Source organism: Myxine glutinosa, chromosome 7, assembly GCF_964187855.1.
Source record: "Myxine glutinosa chromosome 7, kmMyxGlut1.1, whole genome shotgun sequence".
In the NCBI taxonomy this organism is placed as follows: Eukaryota; Metazoa; Chordata; class Myxini; order Myxiniformes; family Myxinidae; genus Myxine; species Myxine glutinosa.
In genome coordinates, this window is record NC_136267.1 from 25818505 (window position 1) to 25834377 (window position 15873).

At 44.3% G+C, this 15873-nt stretch overlaps 1 protein-coding gene across 1 annotated transcript in view; it reads left to right on the top strand.

The window, feature by feature from the left end:
* The first annotated feature begins 2450 nt into the window (after positions 1-2450).
* The window catches only part of NCAPG2 (non-SMC condensin II complex subunit G2), a 275080-nt gene continuing 261657 nt past the window's right edge, over positions 2451-15873 (top strand). The window contains exons 1-4 of the mRNA XM_068121956.2: positions 2451-2481; positions 6390-6519; positions 15028-15204; positions 15642-15753. Coding sequence (XP_067978057.2) covers positions 6397-6519; positions 15028-15204; positions 15642-15753 — 412 coding nt within the window. The 5' untranslated portion in view covers positions 2451-2481; positions 6390-6396. The remainder of the gene's footprint in view (positions 2482-6389; positions 6520-15027; positions 15205-15641; positions 15754-15873) is intronic.

Below are 15873 nucleotides of genomic sequence, written 5' to 3' on the forward strand. Positions count from 1 at the left end.
GTTAGAATATTTGACGCCGTTTTCACCGTCCGAAACGCGTAATAAGCTTGTAAAAAAAATATTTTTTCAAATGCTCGAATCTCATTGGTTCTAGTGTTCGATGACGATTTTCGTTGGTCTTAACGTATTTTAATTACTAATTAGAGGTTTCATTATAGCCGGCGAAGCCGGTGTTGTCAATAAACGAGTACGTATTATGTTGAAAACCTGATTATGCCTTGGCTCGAGAATCCGAAGCGCAGTGGGCGCAGCCATCTTGCGGAGGCGGAAGTATGCATAACAAATTTAAAACGTTCATTAGGAGTTTCTTTCACCCGTCGTCGTTTGATTCACAATCTTATGCACCTCCGATGTATTAATAAAATACTTTAAGACCAACATCGGCCCGCACAGGCCTGGTTATCTTCAATAAAACGCGTCACCAAACACCAGAACCAATGAGATTCGAGCATTTGGAAAAATATTTTTTTAAAAGCTTATTACGTGTTTCGGACCGTGAAAACGGCGTCAAATATTCTAACATTGACGAAGAATTATTTTTTAGAAATCTCGCGGCCGTATGGGATAGTTTTTCACGGCCAGAAATACGGTATAAGCGGTTTACATATTTAGTTTAGAAATACGGATAGTTTTTCACGGCCGGAAATATCCGAAGTTGAGACGGAATTCACCGAATTAATCACTGCAAGCTAACTTCTTCTGGTGGACGAAGCCGCCGTGCCCGGAGAGTCAGAGAACCAGCCCTGGCGCCTGACAGCGACTGAAGTTAGAAGACTACACACTTACTGTGAAAACGTATGTTAAGCCCAGTTAAAAATAGGCCTTAAGCTAGCACATCGTATAGTTACTTCCTTAAGCTTCTTGTGACATTTATTGTATGCAGGTATTGCCATTGGGGAGGACTGTCTGCTCTTCTCTTTTACCAAGTCTTACCAGGTACGGTACCTACTACACCTACCTACTACCACCTACCTACCTACTACCAACTACCTACCTACCTACTACCAACTACCTAACCTACTGATGCCATGGTGATGGGTAAAATAGTGGCAAGAGGTTTTGGCTTCGCCGGCTCATTGCGGCTTTGCAGTCGGTACTAGTATTGTGAATCAAAGAACGACGGGTGAAACAAACTCCTATTGTATTGAACTTTTTCGCAATTGTTTTATGCAAACTTCCGCATCCGGTCGATGGTGCCAACGCACCCCACCATTGAGCGCTTTCATTTTAGAAATATTTTTGCAAATGCTCGACTCTCATTGGGTCCGGTGTTTGGTGACGCATTTTGTTGAAGATAACCAGGCCCGTGCGGGCCGATGTTGGTCTTAAATTATTTTATTAATACATCGGAGGTGCATAAGATTGTGAATCAAACGACGACGGGTGAAAGAAACTCCTAATGAACGTTTTAAATTTGTTATGCATACTTCCGCCCACGCAAGATGGCTGCGCCCACTGCGCTTCGGATTCTCGAGCCAAGGCATAATCAGGTTTTCAACATAATACGTACTCGTTTATTGACAACACCGGCTTCGCCGGCTATTATGCTTCGGTAGACTTTAAAAGCCTTTTATCATAAGTATCACACAACAGCAGCACACATCATCCGAGAAACCTGCAATTGGAGCTTCGACCGTCAGACAGATGGCGTACACATTATGATACAGCGCACTCTGCTGGCAGCGCAGACATAATGTTTCTAAATTTCGGCATTTAATCCCCAACCCCAACACGATATTTCGCTTCCGAAGCCGAAGGGAGCGGCTGCATTAGCCATTGCATTACCGGTGGTCAAACCAAATGACGTGTTGGACAGTTTCGTGCTTCCGAGAATCCACCGAGGGCGGGATTTGTGGTCCATGGCTTCGTTTTAATTAATTGTTCGCCTTTCGAATGCTTTACTAGGGATGGGGTAAAGGAACTTTTCGGGGAAGTACTGTATTTTCACGTAAGCCTATTCACATTCACGGGACATTCTCCATATATATAGTATTTGTGAGGGCGAGACTACCGGAAGTAAGCTGTAACACGTGCCCTTTTGCCGTTTGTTTTCAACGTATCCAATCACGTGACTGTTGTCGCGAAGGGTGCCCTAACCGGAAGTGACGTAGTTCCGCGGGCGCCTATTGCTTCAGTTTATCGTATCCGAAATCGCACTTTACCAAGCATATTAATATGTAATATTTGTCTATTTTAATTCCTAATGTTTGAACTCGTTCCCTTTTACCCGATCGTTAAATGTTAATACGTCATCTGAGGGTGTATATATGACTGTTTTTGTGGTGATACTGGGTTACCACATCCGAGACGATTACACAAAACTTTATTTTACAGCTACAGCAAAGTGTGAGTTTAAGACATTATTTAACCACGTACGTATATTTTATACATCTGATACACGAGGACAAAGTCGAATGGCGAACGAAATCCAAGTGCGTGGAGTGCGCATGCGCACGGCAATTGCCGCGTTCTTCAAAACGGGTAAGCTGGAAGCGTTACGCGCTTACGCCAGTGCGATTTAATTTTCTTTAAGCAGGTTACATTCTGGCTGTATGAGTTGTTGGAGTTGTTGGATTACACTGTCGAAGATTATAATGAGGCCTCACCTAGGATATTGTGTACATTTTAACATTTGGTCACCACATCTGAGGAAATACACATATGCCAATGGAGGTTTGGGTTCAGCCTAGATCACAGACCCTTTGGGAACTCGTTGCTCTTCAATGAGATATTAATAATGTGTAACTTTCCTCACGTGAGGAAGGGAAGGAACAATTAGTTGTATGTGGAACACGAATCAACATCAACCACAATCACGAGCTGAAGTAATACATGGAAATACCGCACTTTCCCCGAAGAAATACCTTACTTAACCTTGGCCTTGGCGTAAAAACCAAAGCGAAATTCTGTTTCGTCATTTAATTTGCCTTTCAACGTTCTATTATTTTCTAATTGTTTCTATATAAAATGTCTTTAATACGATACTTACTTAAAACCATTTTTATATGACTTTACATTATTTGACAAAAATAAATTTGAAATGAAAAGGTAAGGGGGAGAAATTACACACGCTGCTGCACAGATGACGGCAAATTAATGATCGAATGTGATGACTGCCAAGAGTGGTACTGTTATGCATGATCGATCGATGCCTGCGCGAAAGATGGATCCATTGATAGCGCAGCGCGATCGGTCGATAGCGCAGATCCATCGATGGCGCATAACAACCACACTGTGGTCACAACCTGTGACAAAAAAAACAATGTATATATATATATTGTTAAATAATATATATATATATATATGTATATATATATATATATATATATATATATATATATATATATATATATATATATATATATATATATATACATATATATATATACATATATATATATATATATTTCGCCTCCTCTGTCGTCTCAACTCCCTCATCCTTGATGTTGAAGGTATTATACAATTATTTATCTTCACGGAAGGGTCTTCACGGTTTGGTTCAATATTCATTCCGAATTTGATGGACAGGTGGGTCTTGTTTCAGGCAACTAGTGTACCCACTCCAAACAGGACCAGCATGAAGGGTTATGTTATTATCCCCTCTGGGGTATTTTGATTGCAGTTGATCTAGGCTCAGACCACAAGAAGATCAGCGGTGTATTGAGTTACCAAGTTTCTGCCCTCCCACTGTCTCTCTCGTAATAAACCTTTTGGTCATAAAAACCTGTACATGGTCGTTTGAGGTACGGGACTTTGCCATTAAGCGCGACGGAACTGGATATAATAATCCCTTTACGGGACAATTGGGAAACAAACATTTAACTCGTATGTGGCATCGGTCAAAAATTACATCATGCTATATTTTAGGGAGACATGTATGGGCTTGATTAAACCTTATTAATAATTTAACACCTGAACCAAAAAAGACAATGGAAATCTGATGCAACAACACCGGGCAGTGTATAATCAGCAGAGGCCTATGCAGGCCTAATATGTTAGGCCTGCCAGGAAATAAGATGACGGCCATATCATTTTATCTCGGCACTATTGTGGCTGGAGTCAAGTGACAGATGTGGGCGTGCTCCAGCAGTTGTCCGACCAATGGGCACGCATTTCAAAAATCGAGCCACACCCAGAACCCCAACAACAGCAACGTGAAGCTCATGTAGACTTGCGACATGTCACAAGTAAAAATATTATAAACCACAAACACATTTGAATATCTTTTTAAACAGTCGCAACTGCTCTTTAACACAAAACTAAAAGAAATTTGGAGGAATCCTGACATCTTTGAGGCATTCTTTGCTTATTGCGTACACCACAGACTAATGGACGCGAGCCAAGATCTACTGAAATCTATATACCCTAGAGAGATCGCTAAATTAACACCAGGGGGGTTGTCTCAGCCTGTCATCCTTCCGAGGTCGGCAAATTGAGCACCAGCTTGCTGGGATGAATGTGAAGGTGTGTACCCCGGTTTAGAATAGGTACACTGTATCCCTGCGCATCGTAAGAGGCGACTAAGGGTTGGCGTCAGGAAGGGCATCCGGCCATAAAAACATTGCCTCAAACAGGGAACCATGATTGTCATGGGGCCCGCAAGGCTAACCCCCGCTCTAGCGGGGAAAATGGCCTTAAAACGATCATTCATTTATTCATTCTAGAGAGAAAAATAACATCACCTACATCTTCTGAAAGTAGTGGATTTTTTTAAAATACAGAATCGAGGCTCACGTAAGAGCTAAAAGGATGTACTTGTAGTTTTAAAATGTAATTTGATAGGTACCTCAAAGCCATAGAGGTAGATGCATGTTGCACTTCTTCACCTCACAAACACTCGCAATAGCGCACTTCTTACCTTTCCAAAGCGTTGATCGCATCGCCTTTCACGGGAGGTCTCACGGACACCACAGCAGTCACCAGATGCAGAGGGCACCACTTGATTCACCCCCTCTCCGCTCACCGGCACAAACATGTTTGGCATGAAAGTTCCAACTTCTGGGGAGTATGGATATTTTTACCGCCTTAAACATTCCCGTGCACACCCCAAGCACAATCATCAACTTTCAACACATTCCTTACTGTGTGTGGTTCAGGAGTGCATCAAAGTCAAGCAAACACACAAATGATCATTCCCTCACTTCTATGGTTTTCGATGTTTATGACTTGTAATCTCTGATTCTAATGTACCATGCAGAGCGTCAGTGATACTGAGGCAGTTTCTTAGCAAGGGTTACACTGGGTGATTTGCCATTGCCTTCCCAGCTGTAGTTGGGGGGCAGGAATTTGTATTCTATTCATGGTGCCAGCGCTAGTTCGCCTACTCTTCGTGAAAGACACTGGGGTCTTTACTGTCCAACTAATGCTGACAGACAAGATGCCCTTTTAGCATCCATCCAAGAGATGGAACAGACATTGCTGAATCACCCTGCCTGTGGAACACAGGGATGACAGTTTATAGCTGGGTCGGGATTCAAACCCAGGGGCTAGACAGCTTAGAGGTGGGTGTGCATACCTTTAGGCCAGAGGCCCTCACACTGTGGTCTGTGGACCACCACTGGTCTGTGCGATCTCCATTCAGATGGTCCGTAGAAAGGTTGCGGAACAATTGAGAATATCTCTACTTGACCCTGTACCTGTTTTTTTTCTTTTTTTTTGTTTTTACAAAATGAACTGGTTCTTGCCAAAATTAATTTAAATGACATCGAAGAACATCTTGTTACTCTCAAACAATTTGGAGATTACTTTTCAGTAATCTTTTTTTTTTCTTTTAATCTTTTTTTTTAACATGGCAAGTAAGCTGATGAATCCTTACACTTTTTTGTGTTTTTTTTTTCATGAATAAGCTGATTGAGTTGTTTATTATGAAGATGAAGTTTCCCTTATTACCTCCGCCGCCAAAGGTGGATGGAGGTTATGTTTTCACCCCTGTTTGTCTGTTTGTTTGTCTGTGAACAAGATATCTCAAAGTTGTGGACGGATTTGGATGAAATTTGGCAGAGAGGTAGCGTGTCTGACAAGGACAAAATGATTAGATTTTGGTGAAGATCTGGATCCAGCTAGTATAATTTTTAAAGTGATTCTTCACCATTGAGAGATCAGGCGAAAAGCGATATAGAACATGATATTTAAAAAAATAATGGATTTCCCAGAAGAGTACATGACTAAACTTGGTGGATGAGTTGGTTTGGTGACAAGAACAAGCCGGTTAGATTTTGGTTCAGGTCCGAATCCAGATCCAGCCTATCAGTCGATACAAAACATAAACTGTTCAGCCTCGCGGGGGGTATTCACTCTACCGAGTGCCGTTCCAGTTGCTGCATGTTTCGCACCATCTGTATATGTGAGTGATGTGACTCAGTCAATGTTGTTGTTATTCCTTCTTGCAGCTTCACCATGCAAAGGGAAAGTGAGAGTAGCCCTTCCATTGGAGGGGATGACCCTTCATCCAGGGATGCTCTCCTCCAAGCAGCTCACAACAAGAACCATGAGACGTTGCAGAAAATGGTGTTGTGCCATGTGAGTTTCCTCGCCTTGTTTTGTTTGAGTTATTCCCACTCCCTATTTACCTGCAACTCGTCATTTCTGATGCTTCTGTACATTATTGTCATCTTGCTCCCCCTTTGCTCCATTTTCTGTCTCATCGACACCTGGATTCAAAAATAATTTCTGCGTGAGATGTAACTTGAATCATTCTAAAAAAGTGGTGTTGCATTTTCGCACCTGACCCGAAAGATGGACAACCTTTTTATGTGAAATATGATTGATCGGAAAACTCGATTAAACATGTTTGTTGGGGCCTATCACCAAAACTTTCAACACATGATATACATATATATGTATGTATGTATGTATATGTTTATATTGTCGCATCCCCGGCGAATAAGATCAGCCGGGTTGGATGGTCGAACCAGCTTACTCCCGAGGCGACCTCCCGCTTATGGCGGTTAATTTGCACGCGCAGGATTGAAGAGATACACGGAATTTGACCAGCGAAAACAAGGGATTATTCCCGAAACTCACAAAAACCAAAACATGACAAATAAAATGCCACAATCAGGATTTAAGGCTGGTTAAATTTTTTTTTCTTCTGTTTATCATCACTTTTTTAAAAAAAACAACGAACGTTTGGCAAACAACAAACGGCATTTTCTGTCAAGCTGTCGCGCACATGTAACTTGGCTCAGACAGTACGCGAGCACATGCAAAATTCGAACCTGTTCCACTGAGCGGGAATGGATTTTACTGACTTCGCGAGCAAAAAAAAAGAAGAAGATTTTTTTAGGGGCGGACGACTTTTATGGAGCGGGCGGCGATGATAAACAGGATTTTTTTTTAACCAGCCTAATACCAAAAATAAATGCAGAAGAAAATTACGAAAATAAGGCTGAGGTAAATTAAATTCTAATTTGAGGTATGTCCACGCAGTTACAAATACAAACACTGGGAAATGTAATATAATAAAATGTTCCCTCTCCAACACTTAGCTGTCTCCAAAATGAGTCCTGTTGGTGAGGTCGGCAGTGGTGGTGGCTGGAGCCACTCAGGCGATAAGATGGCGCCGGCGACGAAGGTGCCGCGCATAGCGAGGATGCCAAGGGCGGAGGCGATGAGCGAAGATGACCCACTTTCCTTTTGGTCCTTCCAAGTTTCCTCTCTTTTTATTGTTGCCACTCCTCCGCTTGGGAAGGACAGCGCAGCCCCCAGCTCCCCCGAAGAGCACCACAGCCAAAACCTCCTCACGATCGTCGCAGCAAACGCTCTCTTCCAGGACGCACCAAAATGGCCAAGCGTTCTTGTTCGAGCAAGAACCAAGCGCTTTCTCTTCTTTAGTGGTGAGAGCCACCAAACACAAAGCTTCCCTTTTGAGTTTCCCCTCGTCATCCGGCCGCATCACTCGGGAGGCGTGGCATGCCAGTCCTCTTCCCTGCCCACCGTATCACTGTCGCTCCGCTTCTCCTGGGCGGGTCTTTGCTGTACGTGTCCATAGGGGCGGGCTTAGCTTGGCTGGCAGTTCATGGAGCGTGATTAATGGCCGGCTGTGTCATACCTCACCGCCTGTAGCGGCAAAAACGTTACGAATGACTACAGAGGGTTTGACACACAGGGGAAATTAGTCTTAAACCTTATTACTAATTAACACGTCATCATCCCTCATATGATGAACATTTAAACGCAACCTTAAGCTACATTTTCCCTGCTTATGTACATCTAAATGCTCCTACACATCACATGGTCCATACTATTTCCTATACCATTCTACCTTCCCTATGGTATATACTTACCTACCCCCATAAACGTAACAAAAAATATATATATATTGTTACGGATCTCGGGGGTCGGCGCTCCCCTTATCAAGGGGGGATTAATCCCCTTGTCCTTTAAGCTGGCCGTCCCGAGTCCTGGGAAGCTATAATGTCCTTCCCGGCGCGGCGTTAGGTAGGGTTTGCTAGGCCTAGGGGTTCGCTGCTACCTAAGTACTAACGCCCGCCGGAAACGAGGGAATAACTCCCGCTCGAACCACGGATATGATGGATAATGCCGAGCGGTTAGCAATCCGCGATCCGAGCTATTAACCATGAGACTAAACCCGATTCTAGCGGTTCCGAATCGTGCCACAGGAGGTACTCAATTGAAAGAAAGGACGAATGTGATCGGATTAGGGAAAACCAAGAAAGAACAAGGTAATTTATTTGCAAACCAAAAAGAAGAGGAAAGGAAAGAATGTACAGGAAGAAGAAGAAGAAGCAGGACACAGGGCAGGCTTAACTACAGTCTTAACTTACGATCCCCGACAAACATACACACTCACACGGGGATTGTAGCTGGTAGATGGAAGGTCCAGGTAGATGGTCCAGGCTCTAGTCGACTCCGGTCCAGCGGGCGAAACCCGGCAGGCAGCTCTGCGTATCGTTGGGTGCGAGCGGACCTTACATATGGCGGGGGGGGGGGGGGGGGCTCGTGTCCTTTAGCGTACGTAACAAATGGATGGTCGTGCTAAACGCTCCCTCTCTCTCTCTCAAGTTCTCATTCAGTGCCAGCGAGTGAGTCTTCCTTTGCCAATGTGCGCTTCCCAGCAGGTACTTTTTACAAGAGCGCCGCCGGCCGCCGTATAAGTTCTGTTACAAGAGCGCCGCTGAACAAGTCCTCGCAAGTCCGTTTCGCACGAGTCCCCCGAAAGAAGTCCGTTACAATCAGACGTCTCCGCGCAGTCCTGTGAAAGGGCTTTTTGCTCGCGCTTTTATAACACGCGCCAAGATCACTCCGCGCACCACAAAAGCCACGCCCGTCGGTGATCTTGCCTCAGCTCTGGTTGGCTGGTGGGGGCTTACCGGCCACGCCTTTGACGGCTAGCTTACAGGCCACACCTTGTTCTTGGCGTCCCGCCCCCTTTTTCCTCGAGCCTGACCGCATGGTCAATGGCGGCGCCTGAGCGAACGCCAAGGCAGCGAACGCTGCTGGCAAGGCGCGCAATGGCGGCGCTTGGAGAGGGAGGTCGCAAAATGGACGGAATGGATTGGGGACCTACTCTTATTTAATTGATGCAAGGCAGATTCAACTATTGGAAACACGGCCTTATCTAAAACACATAATAATGAAATAACTGAGTTCCTATGGTGGCCTACGTGTTGCTTGTGGACTAACTAGGGGTGCAACCGTTAACCTTTAATGTCATATTTACAAGAGTTATTTATTTACAACAAGTGTGGGTTCTAAAACCGCAACAATATATATTTCTGTTACGTGTTCCTCCCCAAACCCCGGTCACGGTGTACCTCCGAGCCCCGAGAGGAGTCACGGCAGAAAGATGTGTTATTCTGTGTGTCAAAGATCAATGGTGAAACCACACCAATTGTTACCAACAAACAAGTATTGTATTAAGGTCACACAAGAATAACAGCAATAACAATATTAATCAATTGTACAACCAATATATCATTCCTATGATGGTACCCTCAGTTTCGTACAATATAACTCACTGTGCTCCAAGTGAGCGAAAAGAACATTCCCAATGTCTCTGTCCCGGCTTCAAGCCAAAGTCGATCCACGCTCCAGTGATCGTCAGAACGATGTATTGAGACCAGAATCCCGTGCGGTTGACAGTCACACTGCCAAAGATGGGCAAAGGTACCCTCAAGAGGCGACTGGGAAATCACACCTTCGGGTATGGATGTTCAACGGCTCCCCACATGGCGAACCGCAAATTCCCACTCAAAATCCACGTTACACATGCAAACCAGGCTAACGGCTGGATGTGTTGAAATGGTTGGAGCGAGGTGAAAAACCTGGAGCGATGCGAAATCGGGCGCGAAGCAAAACGGCCAACTGGCCCGTACTCGAGACGTAACGGCATTCCAATGATTCTCTTCGGAATCAACCGCAAAACCTGACACGCAGGTTTATCTGTCACAGCGATAACAACTCTGTCGCAGGAATCCCTTTCCCAGGAAACCCAAAGTTCACTCGTGACCCCCGTTCGCCAGCGTTTGCTCAAGACCTCGAAGCAGCTCGGCTTCTGCTCCACCTTACTCGCTCCGCCTCCTTTTCCTCTTCTTCTTCGTCCGGTTCCCGATCCGTTTTCTGGTTTCTTTTTAAAACATTAATTTTTTTTACCTTTTGAAAATAGTTATCTCCAATTCACTTAAGCGATAACAATAATAGTACATGGAACCAAAAATGTTTACAGTGGATGAGAACCACAACAACGGAAGTGACGAATCCGTAACAATATATATATATATGGAATAATGAATGATGTGGGCAGAGGCATAGCGGTTGAAGAGCACCTACCGTTCTAGTTTATATATATATTTTATTTTGAGATGTTGAGCAGTAAACATGGAACTCCATTGTGTGGTTTTTCTTCTACATAGTAAAGATTAATGGAGGAGCTGGAACAAAATTTATGCAAACAAGCAGACAAATACTTGAGACAACACCAGAATTGGATTTCAGACACACACAGCCACCGAGCTTGGTGGAAGTGATGTACAGTACATTTCATTTCCTGGGTGCTTTGGGAACCAGCGATGCCATTCTATGATGTTACTTATTATTTCCATTCTCCGCACCTCACTTCAGCAGGAAATTCCTTCTCCCGATGTATGTGAACCGATGGGGTTTATCCATGTTCTACCCTTGTTCCATGTTCTACCCTTAAATGCTGAGTTGCAAAACCGTGAGGTCTGGTTGCTTATATCATTTGAAGTATACAGTTGTTCGATCCGAGAACAGGATAACACATTATTAAAGTCTTGATAAAGAGGCTTATTTATAACAAGGACATTGTAGGCTTTCAAAATGTGAGGTTATTGTTATTGGAGAAACTTCATTATCTAGAAGTAGAAAGCCTTTAGCAATGTATTATATCTCACTGGGACCAGCCTAACACTTCGATAAAGAGTTTCTTCTTATGGGGGAGATTTTTCGGTGGAGGTTTCTTCATTATTTCATTCATTCTGGTACCATGCTTTGTACACTACATGACCAAAAGTGTGCGGACACCCCTTCTAATGAGTGGATTCGGCTATTTCAGCCACACCCATTGCTGACAGGTATATATAATCAAGCACACAGCCATGCAATCTCCATGGACAAACATTGGCAGCAGAAAGGGCCGGGCTGAAGAGATCAGTGTCTTTCAACGTGGCACCATCACAGGATGCCACCTTTCCAACAAGTCAGTTCGTCAAATTTCTGCCCTGCTACAGCTGCCCCGGTCAACTGTAAGTGCTGTTATTGTGAATTTGAAACGTCGAGGAGCAACAACAGCTCAGCTGCGACGTGGTAGGCCACACAAGCTCACAGAACGGGACCACCGAGTGCTGAAGCGTGTAGCACGTAAAAATTGTCTGTCCTCGGTTGCATCACTCACTACTGAGTTCCAAACTGCCTCTGGAAGCAACGTCAGCAAAACAACTGTTTGTCGGGAACTTTATGAAATGGGTTTCCATGGCCGAGCAGCCGCACACAAGCCCAATATCACCATGCGCAATGCCAAGCGTCAGCTGGAGTGGTGTAAAGCTCGCCGCCTTTGGACTCTGGAGCAGTGGAAATGCGTTCTCTGGAGTGATGAATCACGCTTCACCATCTGGCAGTCCGACGGACAAATCTGGGTTTGGCGGATGCCAGGAGAACATCAGTTCCAGTGAAGGTAAATCTTAACGCTACAGCATACAATGACATTCTAGATGATTGTGTGCTTCCAACGTTGTGGCAACAGTTTGGGGAAGGCCCTTTCCTGTTTCAGCATGACAATGCCTCCGTGCACAAGGCGAGGTCCATACAGAAATGGTTTGTCGAGAACGGTGTGGAAGAACCTGACTGGCCTTCACAGAGCCCTGACCTCACCCCCATCGAACACCTTTGGGGATGAATTGGAACGTCGACTGCGAGCCAGGCCTAATCGCCCAATATCAGTGCCAGACCTCATTAATGCTCTTGTAGCTGAATGGAAGCAAATCCCCGCAGCAATGTTCCAACATCTAGTGGAAGGCCTTCCCAGAAGAGTGGAGGCGGTTATAGCTGCAAAGGGGGACCAACTCCATATTAATGCCCATGATTTTGGAATGAGATGTGTGATGTTCGGGTGTCCACATACTTTTGGTCATGTCGTGTATCTAGACTCTAGATAGATTCTAGAGCGTCAGTTCAGTTAAAGCTGTTTCTTTCATAAGGGAACAACAATGCTGGAGGGTTCACAACTTACTGGGTCACAATGCTGGGGTCACAATGCTGGAGGGTTCACCACTCTGATCAAAGCAGGATACCTGACCTGGTGTGAAGGAATTTGTAATTTGGTCATGGTGCTGGCGATAGCTCACCTAATCATTACAAAGGACACCGTGGGATCTTCAACTTCCACTCACTAATTCCAGCAGTTGGGTCACCCAGCTTAACGTAGGCCTAGAGATGGCACACAAATTGATGTCACCCTGCATGTGAAACCTCAGGGTGACAGTTTAACACTGGCTCGAGATTCAAGCTCAGGCAACTCCGTTCAGAAGCCAGTGTGCATGTATCTCAGTCCTGCCAGCCTGTCACGTGATTTTTAAAACTCATATAATATTTGCATCCAGTATTAAATTTAACCAGTTTATGATGTTCATTGTTTTGTTATTGGAGAAATGTTATGTTTTCACCCATGTCTGTTCAATTTCAATTTCACCGAGGGTCTGCAAATGTCTGTCTGCCTGTGAGGAGGATATCTCAAAAAGTTATGGGGAGATTCGGACGAAACTTGGTGGACAGGTTGGGTGTGACAAGGACGAATTGATTCGATTTTGGTTAAGCTCTGGACCTGGATATGAGTGATTCTTCACCATTAAGAGTGATTCTTCGCCATTGAGAGATAGGGCCAAAAACGATATACAGTATAGTGTTACGGATTCTTCACTTCCGTTGTTGTGGTTTTCATCCACTGTAAACATTTTTGATTCCATGTACTATTATTGTTGCCGTTTAAGGGAGATAGAGATTACTATTTTCAAAAGGTAAAAGTTAATGTTTTAAATGAAACCGGAACCGGACGACGACGACGAAGAGGAAGAGGAGGAAGAGAAGGCGGAGCGAGTGAGTCGGACAAGAAGCCGAGCTGCTTCGAGGTCTGGAGCGAACGATTGGCGAACGAGGGTCACGAGTGAACTTTGGGTTTCCCGGGAAAGGGATTCCTGCGACAGAGTTGTTATCGCTGTGACAGATAAACCTGTGTGGCAGGTTTTGCGGTTGATTCCGAGGTGAATCATCGGAGTGCCGTTACGCCATGAGAACGGGCCGTCGGCCATTTTTACCTCGCGCAGGACTTGCGCTTCGCTCAAGGTTTTTCATCTCGCTTTAACCATTGTCACCGCCTTCAGACATAATTTGGTGTGTGTGTGTGTAACGTGGCTTTTGAGTGGGAAATCTGCGGTTCGCCGATTGAGAGCCGTCAAACGTCCATACCTGAAGGTGTGATTTCCCCGTCGCTTCTCGAGGACACCTTCGCCCATCTTTGGCAGTGTAACTGTCAACCCAACGGGATTCTGGTCTCGATACGACATCGTACAGACGATCACTGGAGTGGATCGACTTTGGCTTGAAGCCGGAATCAACTTTTCCTTGATGCCGGAATAGAGACATTGGGGAATATTCTTCTTTTCGCTCACTTTTCGCTCTTTCGCTCTCACGCACAGTGAGTTCTATTGTACGAACCTGATGGTACCATCATAGGAAATATATATTGGTTGTACAATTGATTACTATTGTTGTTGTACTGTTATTCTTGTGTGATCTTATTACAATACTTGTTTGTTGGTAACAATTGGTGTGGTTTCACCGTTGATCTTTGACATACAGGATAACACATCTTTCTGCCGTGACTCCTCTCGGGGCTCGTAGGTACACCGTGACCGGGGTCTGGGGAGGAGCACGTAACAATACCACAATATTTCAAACCATTATGCACAGATGATGGCAAAACTTGGTCGATGAGTTGATTAGGTGACAATAACAAGCCGATTAGATTTTGGTGAAGGTCAGGATCCAGATCCGGCTTCTCAGTGGGATACAACACGTGAACTGTTCAGTCTGGCGGAGGTGTGTGCTTTCTCAGTGCCGTTCTAGTTTACCACAGTGATAATCAGGCCTTTAACCATTTCGTCATAAAAATGTCATCTCCCCTCCACCAATTTAAAAGTATTTGCTCTCATTTTAGGCCGAACCCACAGCTTAGTTATACATTTAGGAGAGAAAATCTTAAATAATGCAATTTTCTGGGGTTCTTTGTAAAACTTACAAAACCTATCATAATGTTTTTATTATTATTAATTATTGGTATCTCCAAGCTCCAAGGTATCTCCAAGCATCTCAAAGCTGAACATCTTTGTACTCGCTCACGTCACTTGTACTCATTTTCATTACTTTCTTGATCATTAACAATGCCGACAGCTTTTTTGGTTCTGGGCTAGACAGGTCATGAAAATTGCTACATTCTCAAGTAAGCACAAACATTTGAATGTGTACCTTTTTTTCTTCTTTTTTTGCACTTAGAAATCACGTGAAGATGTGTACAATCTCAAAGAGGTCATGGAGGAACTACCAAACAAGGCACTGGATTCTCTGTTTTTGGATTTGCAGCAGCTTGCAGTTGACTCTTTGTTTGTCTTCCCACTGGAGTGTTGGCGCAGTGCAACAGAGAACGGGAATGAGGCCGAATTGAACAAAGTAGTAAGTATTCCAAACGTATTGCATACCAATTTGATATTTGAATGACAGTGTCCAGTTGAATTGGCCCTTTCTGAGCAAATACCAAAAATATAACAACAAGATTGAAAGCCTGGCCCAGTTTGAATATTTTGCTTTGTTTAACGTATTACCCTCTTCAGAGGAGGAGAGGGTATTGCATTTGGGACCGTATTTCTGTTTGTCCACAAAGAATGTGCTAACGTAGGCGACAAATGCCACCAATGCTAGCCAGTAGTAGTACACGCTATCCTTTTTCAACTGAGTACCTTTATGAAGCACAGTATGGAGTATGTCTATAAAGTTTGTACTTAACTATTAAAACCACACAAAACAAGTCCTGGCGAGGGTCTGCAATCGTTGATATATTTAGCTTTTGTATCAAGTGCGGTTAATTCCCCCCACCCCTCCCCCACCGTTAGAATGAATGCATCTCCAAACTGAAAACCGTGGCTACAATTCTGTCTGTGGCAGCAGCTACTGTCTCTCCGAAAGAAGCTTCTGGCATGATGGAGACCGTTAGGATGCTACAAGGTCAGTTGTTAACGTTTGTCTCAAGTTGTTTGGATCAGTTGTTTTGCTGATTGCAACTACTGCTAATTGTCTAATGTCAATAATATCAACGTGCTTAGGGGGTAAGGGGGGGGGGGGGGT